Raw genomic sequence first — 15,578 nt, 5'->3', positions numbered from 1 at the left:
AATGAGGAAAAAAAGAAACCTAATCTTTTTCTGTCTTTAAGTTTGAGGAGATTGGACCTCCCTCCCGCGGAGGAGCGGTGAGTGATTGGTGTGCCCCGGGTCCTGTTCCTCATGGGTTGCAGAAGGAGGGTAGAAAATGCTTTCAGGGAGAGTCATCATTTATCCCTATGTAATTACTCCGAAATCAAGGTGCTGAAATGTCTGTACTCAGGCTGACGGAAGAAAAAAAAAAAAAAAAAAAGTCCCTGAAGGACTGGCCTGAAACATACGCCGCTTGGAAATGAAGAGACAGAGAGGAGAGAAGCAAATCAGGGACGGAGACACAAAATGGAGAGATGAGAGGGGATTAAAAAAAGTCGATGCAAGGTCAAGCAGTTTTGAAAAAGATGGTCTAATGAGCAGTCAGATGCGATGATTAATCAGCAGATGGTGATGAAGAGTGGAGTCAAAGTGTGTGCATACTTTGTGCGAGCTGAACTGTAGTCATGAAGTTATTGCAGCTATGAAAACGAGTCGAATGTTCTGCATAAAAGGATGCTTTCGCACTATTTCAAGTATGATAGATAGTCGGGTGCAGAACGACAAACTAAATCTAATTTAAATGTATTGTCTGGAATAATTTTGGAATTGTTTTTTATTTAGTGCTTGGTGTCGAGTGGGAACATCTGCTGCCTGAAAGTGTGCACGCTTTCTGAATGTGCGCAATCGGGGTACAATAACACACTTATGACTTTTAGTTTATACTAAAATGTTGTTGAAAATTCCTCCCCGCATTACCCCCCTTTCATCTTCTAAACATCCGCATTGAAAATTCTCTCTTTTCATTTCCCCCCCACAGTAATACCCTCAAACAGGAGTCTCCTCGCCCTCCCCTCTCTGCCAAAAACGAGTTTAGTTAACATCTCACACTAATCTCAGGACCATTATGAGCACGAGCAAGGATGAAAGAATAGCGAGAGAGCAGATAAAAAAAAAAAAAAAAAGCTTGGAGGGCTTTTCGCTTCTTCTTCCACTGTGCTGTCCGCTGCTTTTGAGGATGTTTGAGTAGATCATTAAGAGAGAAAATAAATCCAGAATTCTCTCTCTTCCCTTCTTCTTCTGCCTCTCCTCCTCTCCCACTTGCACTCGAAGGCGGCGCCACGTGAGCAACACCTCTCAGCGCATCCATCGTTCTTATTCAACATGCATCTTTACACGCACTCACTCTCCACGCGCCCAAGCGCTTGTGACTGTGACAGGAAATGAATATTTAAGCGCTGAGCCGCAGGTGTGGGAGCCGCAGCCATTTCTTGAGTCTTCTTGAGCGCATCATTTATTTACCAGTTTGAGGCTTCAAAGTAGGCTTAAATATCATAATTTCCCTCTGTGTGTTCTCTTTAATCAGGCACATCATCTCCTCCACCCTCTTTCCTCGACTTTAAGTCTCCATCCGCTTTGCTCTGAAGGTGCTGTGTGTGTGTGTGTGTGTGTGGAGTGGGGGGGGGTTCTGGGTTGTGTTTGTGATTACAGATTGGCGTGTGCTAGTTTTCTTAAATCCTCAATACGAGTCCAATACCTGCTCCCAGGAAAGAAGTTGTCAGGAGAGGTGTATCCAGGTGTGTGTGTGTGTGTGTGTGTGTGTGTGTGTGTGTGTGTGTGTGTGTGTGTGTGTGTGTGTGTGCACGTAAATGTACATGTGAGCAAAAGTCCTGACAGAGTTTCCTTGCCTGGACAGGTTGTGTAACTATGGCTCCCAGTGATTAGGCTTTGATGTTACCTTGAGTGATAGATGAGAGGAGGAGGAGGAGGAAGAGGAGGGTTTGAGAAGGGGTAAGTTGCTGACACTGCAGTTTGAGACAACTTTCTTCTCCATACTTTCTTATAAAAAAGTAAGTCCTTGACACTTTTCTATCTGCTAAAACTTGGCATAAAAACACACACACACACACACACACAACTGCTTCACTTAAAAGAGTATACACTGGAAATTGGGGTGGGGGAGCGGCAGCCAAAGGGGAGGGGATATGAAAAGAAGCATGAAATGGGTAATGTCAGTTTTTATTCTAATGCATGAAGGAGGCAGTTGGAGGTCACTGCGGTGTTGGCGAGCGAGGGTGAACACCTGAGACAAACCCATCCCGTCATCACGCCCGGGCCGCCACGTTCAGAGAGCTCTGCTTTGTGACACGAGCAGCCAGAGGAGGAATCCTCTCACTGACACGCATAATCAAATCTGGCACTGCCACACAAAACACATAAAGCATAAGAGAGTGGTGGGTAATATTTTCTCGGCTATATACGTTAAATAAATGTCCACACGTGCGTTTTAAATGTGTGCTGTTTGTCAGAGCCATTTTTTGTTTTCAAATAGCTATAGTCCCCGACAGAGACAGTTATTTACTTGATTTCATCCTAGTGATTTGGTGGTAAGAATGGCCGGTAGGCTATAGTCTGCTGCACACACTTGTTATTCCTCCTCTGCTGGAGGAGGAATAATGCAGTCTGCTCGCACAAAGCATACAGAGCGTCTAAACAGAAATTACCTCAGTGAATCCTGATCCCCGGTTAGAGATAAGTATAATTAGTTATCCGCAGCAGTTATTTCTTTTTCTCTCTTTTTTTTTTTTTTTTTTGCAGCTTTGTACACGTGTGCTTGTATCACAACATTAATCTTCTGTCTCCAAAGAACACTATATAACCTGAGAGCACTGGGACGTGTGAAGAGCTAATTCCCCTAAATTTGATTTCTGTCTTTAGAGCAAATGGACTCCTTCTATTGTAAAACACATTATCATGGATGCTTTAAGGGATGTTTGTTTAAAAAAAAAAACAGATGAATTTCTGTTCATTTCGTCTGAACTAATATACACAGCCCTGCATAAAGAAAGTCCTTAGTTAGAGGTGGAAGGTGCAGATCCTCCTGTCCTTCGAGCGCCTCTTTCCCCCCCTTCCATCTTCATTACCTCTTGACACGCACACTGTGTATTTAATAAGCCAGTTTATTCAACCTTGATGTTTGTTCTATCAGTGCAAATGAAACCATGGCTTCCTATAACTTTGCTTTTATAGTTACTGTATCCTGCGGGGGCAATTTAAAAGTGCCACCACTCCTGCTGCACTACTCAAGAAGGAAAGATAAACACTGCCCCATTTAGCACGGTAACACACACATAAAACACACACACACACACACACACACACACACACACACACACACACACACACACACACACACACAACTGAACTAATGATGACATACCTCTCACATAAACTAAATTGCTTTTCTTACGCAAATATTCACCTGGAATGGTCATATGGCGTTCTCTTGGCGATAACAGGAGTTCTTTGATGAGCCTTTGAGTAGCAGTATTGATGTCATCTATATTCATGCTGGCTTGTTTCAGATACTTTCACAAGATCAGGAAATGTCATTGTATTTCATTAGCATTTATACATGAGTGAACTATGAGCGCACCTTGGCCACAGATAAGGTGCAACGTGCGGCTTGGAAGGGGCTGCAGTGCCCCCAAGTGGGTTACAGATGAATTTCATGCTCCTTCATTTGTCTTTCCAACTTTGGGTTCCAACTCACTGTGGCTGATCATCACTCTAAGACTATCACATCACCAGAGCACAAGAATGAAGGGATTCTGAATGTCAGAATTACAGAATAAATTATTGTCTTGCTTATTAAAACATGCACATGCAAGAACCAAAAGCTATAAAAGTTCTTAAAAGCTCAGGTTAAGTGGGAAATTAAATACAGCCACGGACATTTGCAGGATGTTCTTTGGTTAATGTTCAAATATTCAGGCCCTCTTATATGAAATTCCTCATATGCAACTCATATACTAATCAGGATAAACAGTTATATCAAGATTAATTGAATATATCCATCACCGCATTCATTCCTTGACTTCCCATACTCAAGCATACTCTGGTCATTACTGCATTTACAAAATATGCCATCAAATGTTAACCACTTTGTCAGTAGCAAATGATTGTTGCGAGGATACTTGCACTTCTTACTACCTCATAAGTATATGTTCTAATGCTCTAATGATGATGCCTGTGTGAATGTGTTAGACATTAACGAGGCTCTGGGACTTTAATACAGAAATGCTACTATTATTTTTATGTAGACTTGGATCTCCAATTATTGTTCTAATGGCAAAGGGTCATCTTGATGCTAATTAATCACAACATATCACTCCGACTTCATCCGCAGTGGCACTTTAATTTTAGCAGTTATTATCACCACCACATCGCACGCACTGTGTCAAGTAATGGCTCCGTAATGACCCTCACTAACTGCAGCTCATGTCTGGCATTTATTAAAGGAACTTGAATGCTGCCGTTGTCCAGAATGCATATTATCTGTTCCAATCAGGAGAGACATATGCTGCTCTCAACTCTGCCGTTGTCCGTAATGTGTTTAAGGTGCTGCCGAACATAGCAATAAGGTGTCATATCAGAGGTATGCATTTGGAATCTTTCATCTTCTCCAGACTATTTTCAAAAAAAAAAAAAAAAAAAAGCTGTCGTCAAGTAAAGAAAAAAGGCATAGTGAGATAATGAGGGGTGGACGAAAAGTGAGCAAAATATGAAAGGAGACTATTTTAAAGGAGAGGGATTTTGTGACAAAAGGAGATGTGGGAAGGTCAAACAGTTGAGTCTTTTAACAATTTGAACAAGTATTATTTCACTTATCTGTCTGTCCGACTTCTTAAACAGAAACTGATGACCACACACCTAGCTAATGAAAAGCGTTGACAGCTCACTCAACAACACAAATACAGTACAAGTCAGGTCAATAGTTCCATGGCCGACACAGCTATCCTATAAACGGCCAATCTTTTACTGAGCAGCTCATGCGCAACTTAGGTTAAGACTGTTTAATGGATATTTATGATGTCAAGAGTTATTCAGTTGATAATGTCACGTTCAATGCAAAGTTGGCACTTCTTTGAGATCTCCGTCACGGCAATTTGATATTAAACAAGGGAACATGCTGCGTAGCGTTTCACGGCAGGCTTCCCTGACGGATACAAACGGACCGTGAATGAGTTACAGTGAGACGACATTACTGGAAACTGTCATAATGGGTTCACTCGAACATGGCTGTCAAAGCCAACCCCGTATGTTACTACGGGAGTGTCATCAATCATTTCCTTTGACCTTGAGTACAATAATTGAGTTCTGAAGGTTCATAGTAATATAATGTTTTTGTCAAATGCTCTGTTATTATGAATCCAAAAATGGAAGACAGCTATTTCAGCGGCTCACATCTGGCAGCACAGAAAACTTGTTATGTAGGGCGGCTATTCATAATTTCCTTACTGTAATCTCCAATTTAAGACTAATTGACATCTAATTGAAAGTGTTATAAAGAGATAAAGGTTAATTACAGTGTCCAGTGCTCTCGTGGGAGTCACAAGTATTTGTCTCTCTCTTTTCTGCCCCTTGTTTCATTCATAAATGTATATGAATTAACACAAATTAGTAAACACATACATAGAAAACATGATTGTAATATTTGTACCATGGGCTTTGGAAAATAGTTCATAAAACAGAAATTATTGACAAACAGGCACGTTTTCATAATTGGCCTCATATTGGATGCACACCTTCACAACAAATTATAATATTTCGCAATCATTTTCTTGTTTTGCATTTATGTATTCACTTTCGCAATGTGCGTCGGTACTGGTTTCGACCAGATGGGGGCAGTATTACGGCCATTATGCACGTGCACACCGCGAAATTGAGACGACGAAGAAGAAACGCACTTATCTGACAGAAAATGGCTGACTGGCAGTGTGGGGAACGTTTCTTTCTGTTCCGAGCCCAATTTTAAGGTGTCGTACGTTAGCTCACGCACCGTTGCATTTATCCGAGACGCGAAGATGTTTAAAAAGGCGAAACGAGCGAACTTTCGACGACGCAATGAGTCCGACGAGGAGGAGCACGAAGACGGTCGGCAGCCGCCAGTGGCGCCGATGTCGTTCGGGCCTGTCGTGGAGGAAATCCCGTTCATGGAGACGTCCAACCACAGCTTCACCGCAGCGCCCAGCAGCACCGATAACTACCACAGCAACGGGGTTCAGGCTAACGTGTACGGCGTGAGAGCCATCAAGAGAGAAAAGAAAGTCAAAGATATACCTGTCGTCGTAGCCACGGTGCCCGCTGTACCCACCAAAGCAAGTTTACTGAGTTTTGACGATGACGAAGGTAAGCTAACTTGGTAAAAACAATGCTACGTTCGGTAGCCGGTGTCACGTCTCAACGGTTCCCAAGCTAACTGGTTTCCCCACGCTTGCAGGCGTTGTGTTTACCGTGTTTTCGCCATAAACTAATTAAAGCACCGCCTACTGACCAATCAGCTCGTCGCGCGGATAGCAGATAATATTGTACTAATTATCTATCTATCGATCTATCAATCTAGGCCAGATTTATTGTATTTATCCTTCATAAGTGAAGGATAAATACAATTAAAAATGTATTTTTGTGCCCTGCATCAGGCTCTTTTATTCACTTATCTACCATGATAGTGAGGTAGACATATTTTACAACTCACTCATGAGGATATTTTCGATTCACTTTGATTGATTATTGTGAGTGTTTTTATCTCAATGCACCATCAAATCCTACATCTTCAATTCCCTTATCAACCGAATACATCGATATAATCGAAGAGCAAACTATTTATATAAAAATACAAAGAATTTAAACACACAATGCAGGATAAAAGCAACATAGCTGCCAAAAGCTGTCTGAATGTGTAAATTAAGTGTTGCAGCTGGTTAAGTACTTTTCTTGTCTGAGAATCTTGTCCATGACTATCATCTTAACCTAGATGATGTGCCCGGTTAACTTCTCACCACTCACCTTCTTGCATTACCTTTGTAAACAGAAGAAGAGGTGTTCAGGGTGAAGAAATCCAATCACAGTAAGAAGATCGTCAAACAGCTGAAGAAAGAATACAAGGAGGATTTGGAGAAGTCTGGAATCAAACAGGACATCAAATCAGGTGGGATATTCCACTGTGATACATCGTCTCCTCGTCTGTCGTTTCTGCTGATGTAGAAGTTATAATTTGCTCTTGTTTGCCTCCAGTCAAAGAGATCCTCATATTGCATTACCATCTTGTTTCTAATTTAAATCTAATTTCAAAGATTTATTTTCTAAAGCTGAAGGCATATGTTAATATTACCAGCAGATATACCGACAGACATTTATGTCAATGTCTGTGTGTGGTATGGGCCCAGCTCATTAATGACAGTCATTGAGCATCCTACCTGAAAATACCCTTAAGATTGCAAGTATAGTAAAGCTATTGGGGCATCTGCTACTGGGGCATGGGGCTATACTGTCCTGCAACATGAAGCATGGTATCGCCTAAATGTGACGGAAGTGTTATCCTCTTGATTAATTTTGATCTGAATCCGGTTTTCCTAGAAGCTGCACCTCAGCCTGCGGTCGCCATTAAAGAGGAAGTTACTAGTGAACATGGGGAGGAAGAAATGGAGGTGGACAGTAATGAAGATCAGGTGGAAGAGGCGAAGAGCCAAGGTGGCCAGGCACAAGGTCAAGTCTCCAGGGGCAACACCACCGGAGCAACGTTCAACACACTTTCCTCCCTCGGCAGCCTGAGACCAGGTAACATAGACACAGTAATATTTACAGAGCATCTGATATTGTCTAAGATGAACCTGAAATACTTTTCGGTAATTAGACACACAAGTACTTGGATCAAGACCCGTTTCTCTCTTACGATAGGGGAGATCCCTGATGCGGCATTCATCCATGCTGCCAGAAAGCGGCGGCAACTGGCGAGAGAGCTGGGAGGTGAAACCCCTCTCGTAGAGACGGAGACTCCCAAGCAACGTATGGTGCGAGAAGAAGACCAAGACGCCAGTGACGACGAAGACGAGGACGAGAAGAGAATCCGCTTCAGTGGCGTCAAAAACAAAACCCAGAGACAAAAGATCGCTGAGGAGATAGGTAAGAACATGGTGCAGTGACCAGTCGGTGATTATATACTACTCTTCAATCAGTCGTCTGACACGAACGTCCTCTTCACATGTACAGGCATCGAGGGTAGCGATGACGAAGCACTGGATACAGGTCAGGATGAGGAGGTGAGGCGTTGGGAGCAGGAGCAGATAAGGAAAGGAATCAGCATACCCCAGGTAAACTCTATGAAATACTGCTGAATAACGCTTTTTTGTGTTTAGTATTTTTGTCTATTGCATGCCTTTTTGGTATGTCATCGTAAACGCGCCATGTGTTTCCCTTGTTTCTAATGACTAGGTCCAAAGCAGCCAGCCAGAGGACAACACAGTCTACTACCAGAACAGCTACGAGAGCCAACCCTACGGCTCCTCCTACAGCATGCCTTTCACGTACAGCACGGTGGTCCCACAGACCGCCAAGCCAACTGGCCGAGTCGACAATGGCTCCGTTCACTACGGGACCCCTATTAGTGATCTAACCCCGGTATCCATTGATCTGGTAAAGAAACGCCTGCAGGATAGGTAGGTTCCGTGGAAGGCTACAGTGACATCTAACATCAGTGTGTGCTGTGATCCTGAAGATCTGGCAAAGCTGTCCACAGATCCAAGGACCAGAGAGGGAGTTTGGGGGTCTGGAATTAAAACTACAAAGTGCATTATTTTAGGTCCTCTCTCTCTCTCTTGTAAATCATGATGTCTTTTTGGTTATTTTATTTGTGCACTCTAAAGCAATGTCACCAATTAAGATGAGCCCCGTTTGCCTTTAGTCCCGTCTAAGTCATTACTGTCTCTCCCTGTATGTCTCGTGTCTGTAGGCTCAGCCAAATGTGCGCAGGCCACGATGCAAACGTCAGGCGCTACAAACAAATCGAAGAAGACCTAGCTGCCTCCGAGAGCACCATACAGCAGCTGGAGGGCTCGTCCAATAACAATGCAGATCAATATAAATTCTTGCAAGAGATGCGAGGGTATGTTGGAGACTTGCTTGAGTGTTTCAGTGAAAAGGTAAGGGAGAATTTATCTGCCGTCTGATTAGCCGTTTCGTGTCTGTGTGATCTCTGAACACTGAATGTGGATTTTAAAGCGATAGAATATCGTAAGAAATCCATATTGCAAAAACGTGAATTGTGTCAGAATAAGCCATGGTTTCAGTTAATTTTGTAGATTCTATTATTGATGGAAATGCTGACGAGTCACTTGGAGCACCGTCCATGCATGTCCCAGTTGCTTCACAACTACACTAATTTTAGTCAGAAATATAGCTCACCTATGCTTTTTGTAAAAAAAAAAAAAAAAAGCTCATTCTTCACAATTAATCTGATTTGTTTAAATTCTCAGCTCCTTGAAAATGTAAGAAATTTCTAATAGTCATTGAATATGAAAAGTAACAGTAAAGTTGGAGCTCTAAGACAACCCAGTACATAGGCATGGCCAACTATATGCACAACTGAACGATCTTGGCAAAAGATAAAATATTATGTAACGATGTCTCTGACACAAGTTGCTTGCTAAATGCATGTAAACAGAATAATGAAATCTTGATCCTGCAGCAGCAGCAGCAGCAGAGCAGCAACTGCCTGGAACACAGAGAGAACTGGTCTGCCAGCAGTACATGTGTTTCTTAACCAAACATCATCAGTGTGACTTAGTATGGCGTGAATGCGCTGCAAACATCAAGACTGGAACCGTATGTCGTCAATGTTGGGTGAAAACCTTTGACTCTACAATTTTGTTCACAAAGGCATCTTTAGCTATTTTCAGCTTCAACCGTGGGCTGAACAAACATCCATAGTGTTCAAGTTTTCCTTCGAGGAAATATTGGCATTTTAGAGATGTCAAGTTTTCACCCGACACTAGTGATATTGTGGTTCCAGTATTATATTGTCCATCACGCACCTCTTGTCCCTCCAGCAAGACATCGCTATTCCTCGGAGCCCTGCTTTTGTTTGGGTCAGAGGTCACAGAAGGCATCATATCTTTCAGGTGCCTGCTGTCCTGGAGCTGGAGGCTGCCATGCACCAGTTACTAAGGCAACGGGCCTCACGACTTGTCCAGAGAAGACAGGATGATATTAAAGATGAATCGTCGGAGTTTGCAAGCCTTTCAAGTCAGTCCATCTTGAAGGTTTTTATGATTTATTTGAACAGCCTCGTTAGTTCTCTGTATGCGAGTGTGTGTGTGTGTACGTGTGTGTACGTGTGTGTATGTGTGTGTGTGTGTCTGCGTGTGTGGTCGCTTTTCACATTCTTGTTTCCCCCAACCCACTTTCATGTTTCCCTCAAGTGTGATTAAGGTTAATTGCGGTGTGCTTTTGAGTGAACGAGCATGTACGTACATGACAACTGTTTTATTGGAGGAGCTGTTTCGGCTACTCTTTATTGGCCGAGTCTCACAGTCAGCTGGGTGGTTGAAACTCAGCTGAAGCAATGAGTCACTAAGTAAAGATTAAATAAAAATAAATAAAAAAATCTGTTAGTGACGGGACATCTGTCACTTTCACTGTTATGTTGCAGCAAGGTAAGTTACTAGAAAATGAATGATGCAAAACATATTTTCACAAGTTTGATGTCTTATTGTGCTTTGTGTTACTTTTTATATATTAGGTTTCTGTCAATATTAATATCTGATATAGATATAGAACAAAGGAAATTGACAAATGACAAATGGAAGTTATTATTATTAATATACTGATAAAAGGCAAAATACTTCAGAAGTATTATTTATTACAAGGGGGTGGACTAAAATAAGTTTATACTTCCTCCCACTCCCTTTCGGATATGTAAACAGAATTTATAGTTTTTAGTTTATGTTCGAAATAAACTATCTATCTATCTAAAAAATATTTGAAGTTGTTTCATATGTTTAAAATGATCCTTTTGCCTATCACTTGCCTATCTCATCTACTTTATTTCTAAGCCCTTTTTGGATTATTCCATATTTGAGTACTCTGTGTTGTGTGAGATGTTGAGGGTCCAGAATAAGAATAAGAGGTGATAGGCTGTCTCAGCTTTTCATTGCTGGTTCTAACATGGCTCCTGTCTCTTGCAGGTAAAGCTGTCATGGCTCCTAATCTGGACTCATTTGGTCGAGATCACGCAGCCTACCAAGAGAACAGTCGGCAGAGGAGGATAGCAGAAAGAGAAGCGCGGCGGTATGTAACTTGCTTCTAAGCTTAGCTTTCTGTGCATTTATTCACAAAGGCTGCAGCCTTGATTATAGCCTGGGTGCTAAAGCATACGTGTGCGCTGCAAGCGGCTAAGTTATGGTTTTGGCTTTGATAGAAGATGGTTCTATTTTATCATAAATCCTGTCCTTGGTTTTTAATTTTCTGCCTTTGTGCTTGCGGCTGGGTGCAGAACTCGCCGGCGACAAGCCAGAGAGCAGAACGGAAAGCGGGCTGAACATAAAGAAGGCTTATCATCTGATGATGAGGAGACCTCTACTGACATCACCAGCTTCAACATGGAGAGAGGTACATCATTAAGTTGCTGCTGAAACGACGGTGTCGAGCATAATGAGGAGAATGGGCAACGCAAACGTAACGCACATCAGACGTTCTGTATCTCGTTCCTAACTCGAGCTTTTCATCCCGTCCAGATCGTATCATCAGGGAATGTAAGAAAGTATTTGAGGATGCGGTGGAGGACTTTCATTCTCTCGACTGCATCAAATCCCATTTTGAAGTGTGGAGGAGAGAATACGCCGACTGCTACAGAGACGCTTACATAGGCCTCTGTCTGCCCAAACTCTTCAACCCTTTAGTCCGTCTGCAGCTGATAACATGGAACCCTCTCGAGGTAAGGCGTGCGTGTGCTTTCAGTGGAACATTTTCCTTTTTTGAAAACAACAGAGGTGAACTCTAAAACCCATTTGTCTTTCCTTTTTTTTTCTGCCCAGGCTCAGTGTGCAAATTTTGAGTACATGCTGTGGTTTGAGTCGCTGTTATTCTACGGCTTCGAGGAGCACAGCGTGTTGGAGAGGGGAGACGGGGATATCAGCTTGCTGCCTGCTATTGTGGAGAAGGTCATCCTCACCAAACTGACAGGTAGAGTAACCCACACAAGTTACATCCAGCATACTAAGATTTTCTTGGCATAAAAAAAAGCATGCCAGTACAAAATATGTCATGTGCATCTTCTGTGTTTGTGCGTCAGTGTTGGCAGAGCAGGTGTGGGACCCGCTGTCGGAAAGTCAGACAGCCGGGCTGGTGGGCTTCATTCATAAACTAATGAAAGGTTACCCCACCGTGCTGCATGGGGACAACCGATACACACAGGTGCTGTTCCACTCTCTTACTACCTACACAGACACAGTGCACTTCACCTGCAAAACAAGAGATTGTTGTTATCGCCATCTTGATTAACTCTTTTTTCCCTCTCCTATCAGGAGCTTTTGAGGACCGTCGTCTTCAGGACGAGGCGCACTCTGGATGAAGACGTCTTCCTCCCACTCTACCCCAAAAGGTATATTACACAACAGAGGACGTCAAGGTCATATTCCTTCATATATCTGTGTGAGGAAACGTGATAACCGAGCTGAACTAAAAGTGTGTTTTTGCTTTTTTTAAAGTGTGTTGGAGAACAGGAACAGCAGTCCATACTTGTTCTACCAGAGGCAGTTCTGGTCCTGTGTGAAGGTATTTGTAATATTAAATCTATTCATATACAAATCACACTGTTGTACACTGTTATCCTTACATCATATACAGAAATACATTTTGGTACTCTAACCACTGAGAGTAATATTAACTTCCGTGGATGCTAAAAGAACAACTTGGATATTGACATATGCCGTTTCTGTCCTAGCTGCTGGGCAACATCCTGCAGTGGGAAGGAATCTTATCCAGCTCCTGCTTGAGGGAACTGGCATTGGACAGCACTGTGAATAGATACATCCTCTCTGCACTGCAGACCACGGATATTGGGCCGGACAATGTTTCAAAGTGCCAGAAGGTAGGAGATGCACAGATGTGTTTGTGGTTTCATGTGTAGAACATTACCAGGTTATTTTCTTATTCCCTCAACTTTGTCCCAGGTTGGGAGAGTGGATGTTAAGGGTGTTTCATGTTTAATTAATGTGAAGGTTCTAGGTCATCCAGGTCGTGGTTAGGGTTGGGCCGATGTCTGGTTTCACCAGTGGTTTGGTGTAAGGCTAAACCGGTTTAATTTTTTTAATTAATTTATTTTTTTGTGCCCTAACTTGACAGTGTGACTCACTAAACAGGGTGACACCAGAGGTCACGTGAACCGAATATTGTCCATCTTTTACTGACTTAAAAAATCATAATTTTAAGTGACTTACCAAAAAAAATTCAGGACAAAATTAAAACAGACGGGAGAAGTTGTCTGTCCGAGAACAATATAAAGTTAAAAATTGTTTAAACGCACAGACATTCAGTGTAGTGTGGCGCTGTTTAAATCCAAAACTCAAAACATTGAAAAAAGGTAGAGGTAATAATTTCCACAAATTATATATTTATATTTTAATCATGAAATATCTGACTTCAGTCCATATTTGTTGGTGTTCAACAGGCTCACACCTGTATTAACAGCAGCTTGCTGTCTTTTGAATGTAAAATGATTGTATTGCTCTTGGCTATGTTTTTATAATAACCCCCCATAACTACCCTCACACCTGGGTGACACAGAGCTAGTATTTAAGTCCTCCTCGTCCTTTCTTGTGCCTCTCCCAGGTGGTGGAGTCTTTGCCAGTGCAGTGGTTCTCCGGACTCAAAGGCCAGCACACGTTGCCTCAGTTGGAGCCGCTATGTCGCTACCTTACCCACCTCGCCAACACAATGCACCGCAGCAGTTTGGGCGGCTCTGATACAGAACGCCGCACTGCCAAGTAAGAGCTTCAATCAGTGTTCTCTTAATCGTGATCTCATGCGTCTTGTCCGTACTTATTCTCCTTTAACTGTGTGTCGACAGGGACCAAATCAAAGAGGTCGTGAAGATGTTGGGCCACATGAACGCCCTGGACCACATCATCGCCGTGGCAGCAGAGCATGGGATTAAAGACATCAAGCCTCTTTTGGAAGCCAAGTCGTAGAGGAGGACACGGCAACAGCAACTTTTCATTCATCCTTCATCGTGTTCAGCACATTCGACGCCGTGGGATCACTGAAGTGGGATTCCTGGGGAAAGAAATGGATTTGAAATAACAAACTCGACAGTTTCTACCTTTTTCGTGTAAATATTGTGAATAATGTATAGGAAGGTGTGCTCAAATACTCATCACAAGGCCGATGGTGAAATTAGGTATCGCCAGCTCATTCAGATATTATACATTCAGGCAATATTGTAAATGCAGAAATGATGTAAAGCATTCATGAGTTTCTGGCATTGTTTGGGAAATGTCTGATCTCTAAATTCAAACCATTTTCAACCCGACTATCTGTAAAACTACTTAACCACCTTCATTTCTTTCAGACACTCCCATGTGCCTAAAGTACTTTCTGGTTGGCCGAAAGGTAGAAATTGAACACTGGCAACTGGCAACCAGTTGATTGTGATTGTTGTTCTTCTTCGATCACCACTTCACCGTACAGTTTATCCGTGTCACCTACGCCATGACCGTTCCACAGCCGAGCGCGTTGCATTCAGAGTTGTAACACTTTCGTTTTAGTATTTTATTTGCCTGTGAATAAAAAAAATCATTTGAATGATCGCTGTCTTGGAATTCATTTTGTAAATTGTGGCTCAATGGATTGGGTTTTGTTAGGTTTTTATACACATTTTGACTGTAAAAGTGACTATCCAAAATAATTTACAATGTCCATCAATTTAAGAACACTAAAACATAAGGGTTGGTTTATATTATAGTGAATATCACTGTTTTTAAAGTTTTAATGGAGCATAGTGTCCTCCCCCTACTTGACCACCATGCTACACATGTATTTGTTGCTTGCCACTTGGGTCACTAGTTGAGGCCAGTGGCTATATTGCACAACTGTAATGATAATGAGCGGGCGGGGCTGCTCCTTGTGCCTCTGTATCCCCTCCTCCGTCTCCACGCTCGTGAAACTTTCTCCCCACAACCTGTAAAGACAGACACACAACTTTGCCCGTTACGCTGAGCAGAAGTCATTTTGCTTTCCATTATTTCCACTTTTTTTAGACCTCCAGGAAAATCACCATCTCGGATCGCTGCTTCATGCGCTCCCGCAGGGTCTACAAGGTAAAGAACTACTACTAATGTTGCCGTGTGCTACGTAACCGCATGCAATGCTTAAACCGTGCGTAACTCCCAACTTTCCAGCGGCTGTGCGTCAGGATAGATGAGTTTAAAGTGATGCACAGCAGCCAGGGAGCAGTTGGGAACCGCGTTTTTCGTGCGTAAAAGTTGACCGGGAGCGCGGATGCCCGAAATCACCCATGCTTTAAATCGCATGCTCCTCTCGCCTTCCCCCATTTTAACTGCTTCTTAAGTGCCACCGTTTCCTGCAGCTCGCCCGTGAATGTGGGGGGTTCACAAGCTGAGGAAATCCGATGACTGAGTTGCATAATGTTCTTTTTTCTGTGCTAAACATTTGTAGAATCCCCCAAACGTAACAAAGCGAAGTTTAGGGGGCGGATTCTACAT

At 42.6% G+C, this 15,578-nt stretch overlaps 1 protein-coding gene across 1 annotated transcript; it reads left to right on the top strand.

Annotated features, from left to right (window-relative positions):
- The first annotated feature begins 5,767 nt into the window (after positions 1-5,767).
- On the top strand, positions 5,768-14,658 carry paxbp1 (PAX3 and PAX7 binding protein 1). Its single transcript, XM_084028102.1, has 18 exons — positions 5,768-6,210; positions 6,893-7,009; positions 7,438-7,638; positions 7,759-7,983; positions 8,071-8,171; positions 8,293-8,516; positions 8,810-8,999; positions 9,978-10,101; positions 11,043-11,145; positions 11,351-11,466; positions 11,592-11,791; positions 11,892-12,039; positions 12,149-12,270; positions 12,381-12,457; positions 12,564-12,630; positions 12,800-12,946; positions 13,687-13,841; positions 13,925-14,658. The coding sequence occupies exons 1-18, from the start codon at positions 5,886-5,888 to the stop codon at positions 14,043-14,045; spliced, it is 2,763 nt and encodes a 920-aa protein (XP_083884228.1). The 5' UTR covers positions 5,768-5,885; the 3' UTR covers positions 14,046-14,658.
- The last annotated feature ends 920 nt before the right edge of the window (positions 14,659-15,578 follow it).

The sequence above is a fragment of the Eutrigla gurnardus genome (assembly GCF_963514095.1).
Source record: "Eutrigla gurnardus genome assembly, chromosome: 15".
NCBI classification, from domain to species: Eukaryota; Metazoa; Chordata; class Actinopteri; order Perciformes; family Triglidae; genus Eutrigla; species Eutrigla gurnardus.
Note: the sequence above shows the minus strand (reverse complement) of the source record. Positions and strands in the feature narration are given on the sequence as shown.

What these genes read in the sequence shown, in the direction of transcription:
- paxbp1 (XM_084028102.1), top strand. Translation starts at nt 5,886, where the DNA reads ATGTTTAAAAAGGCGAAACGAGCGAACTTTCGACGACGCAATGAGTCC. An exon ending in CAAACAGGACATCAAATCAG is followed by an intron (nt 7,010 to 7,437) that starts GTGGGATATTCC and finishes CGGTTTTCCTAG; the next exon opens with AAGCTGCACCTCAGCCTGCG. An exon ending in TTGAGTGTTTCAGTGAAAAG is followed by an intron (nt 9,000 to 9,977) that starts GTAAGGGAGAAT and finishes CATATCTTTCAG; the next exon opens with GTGCCTGCTGTCCTGGAGCT.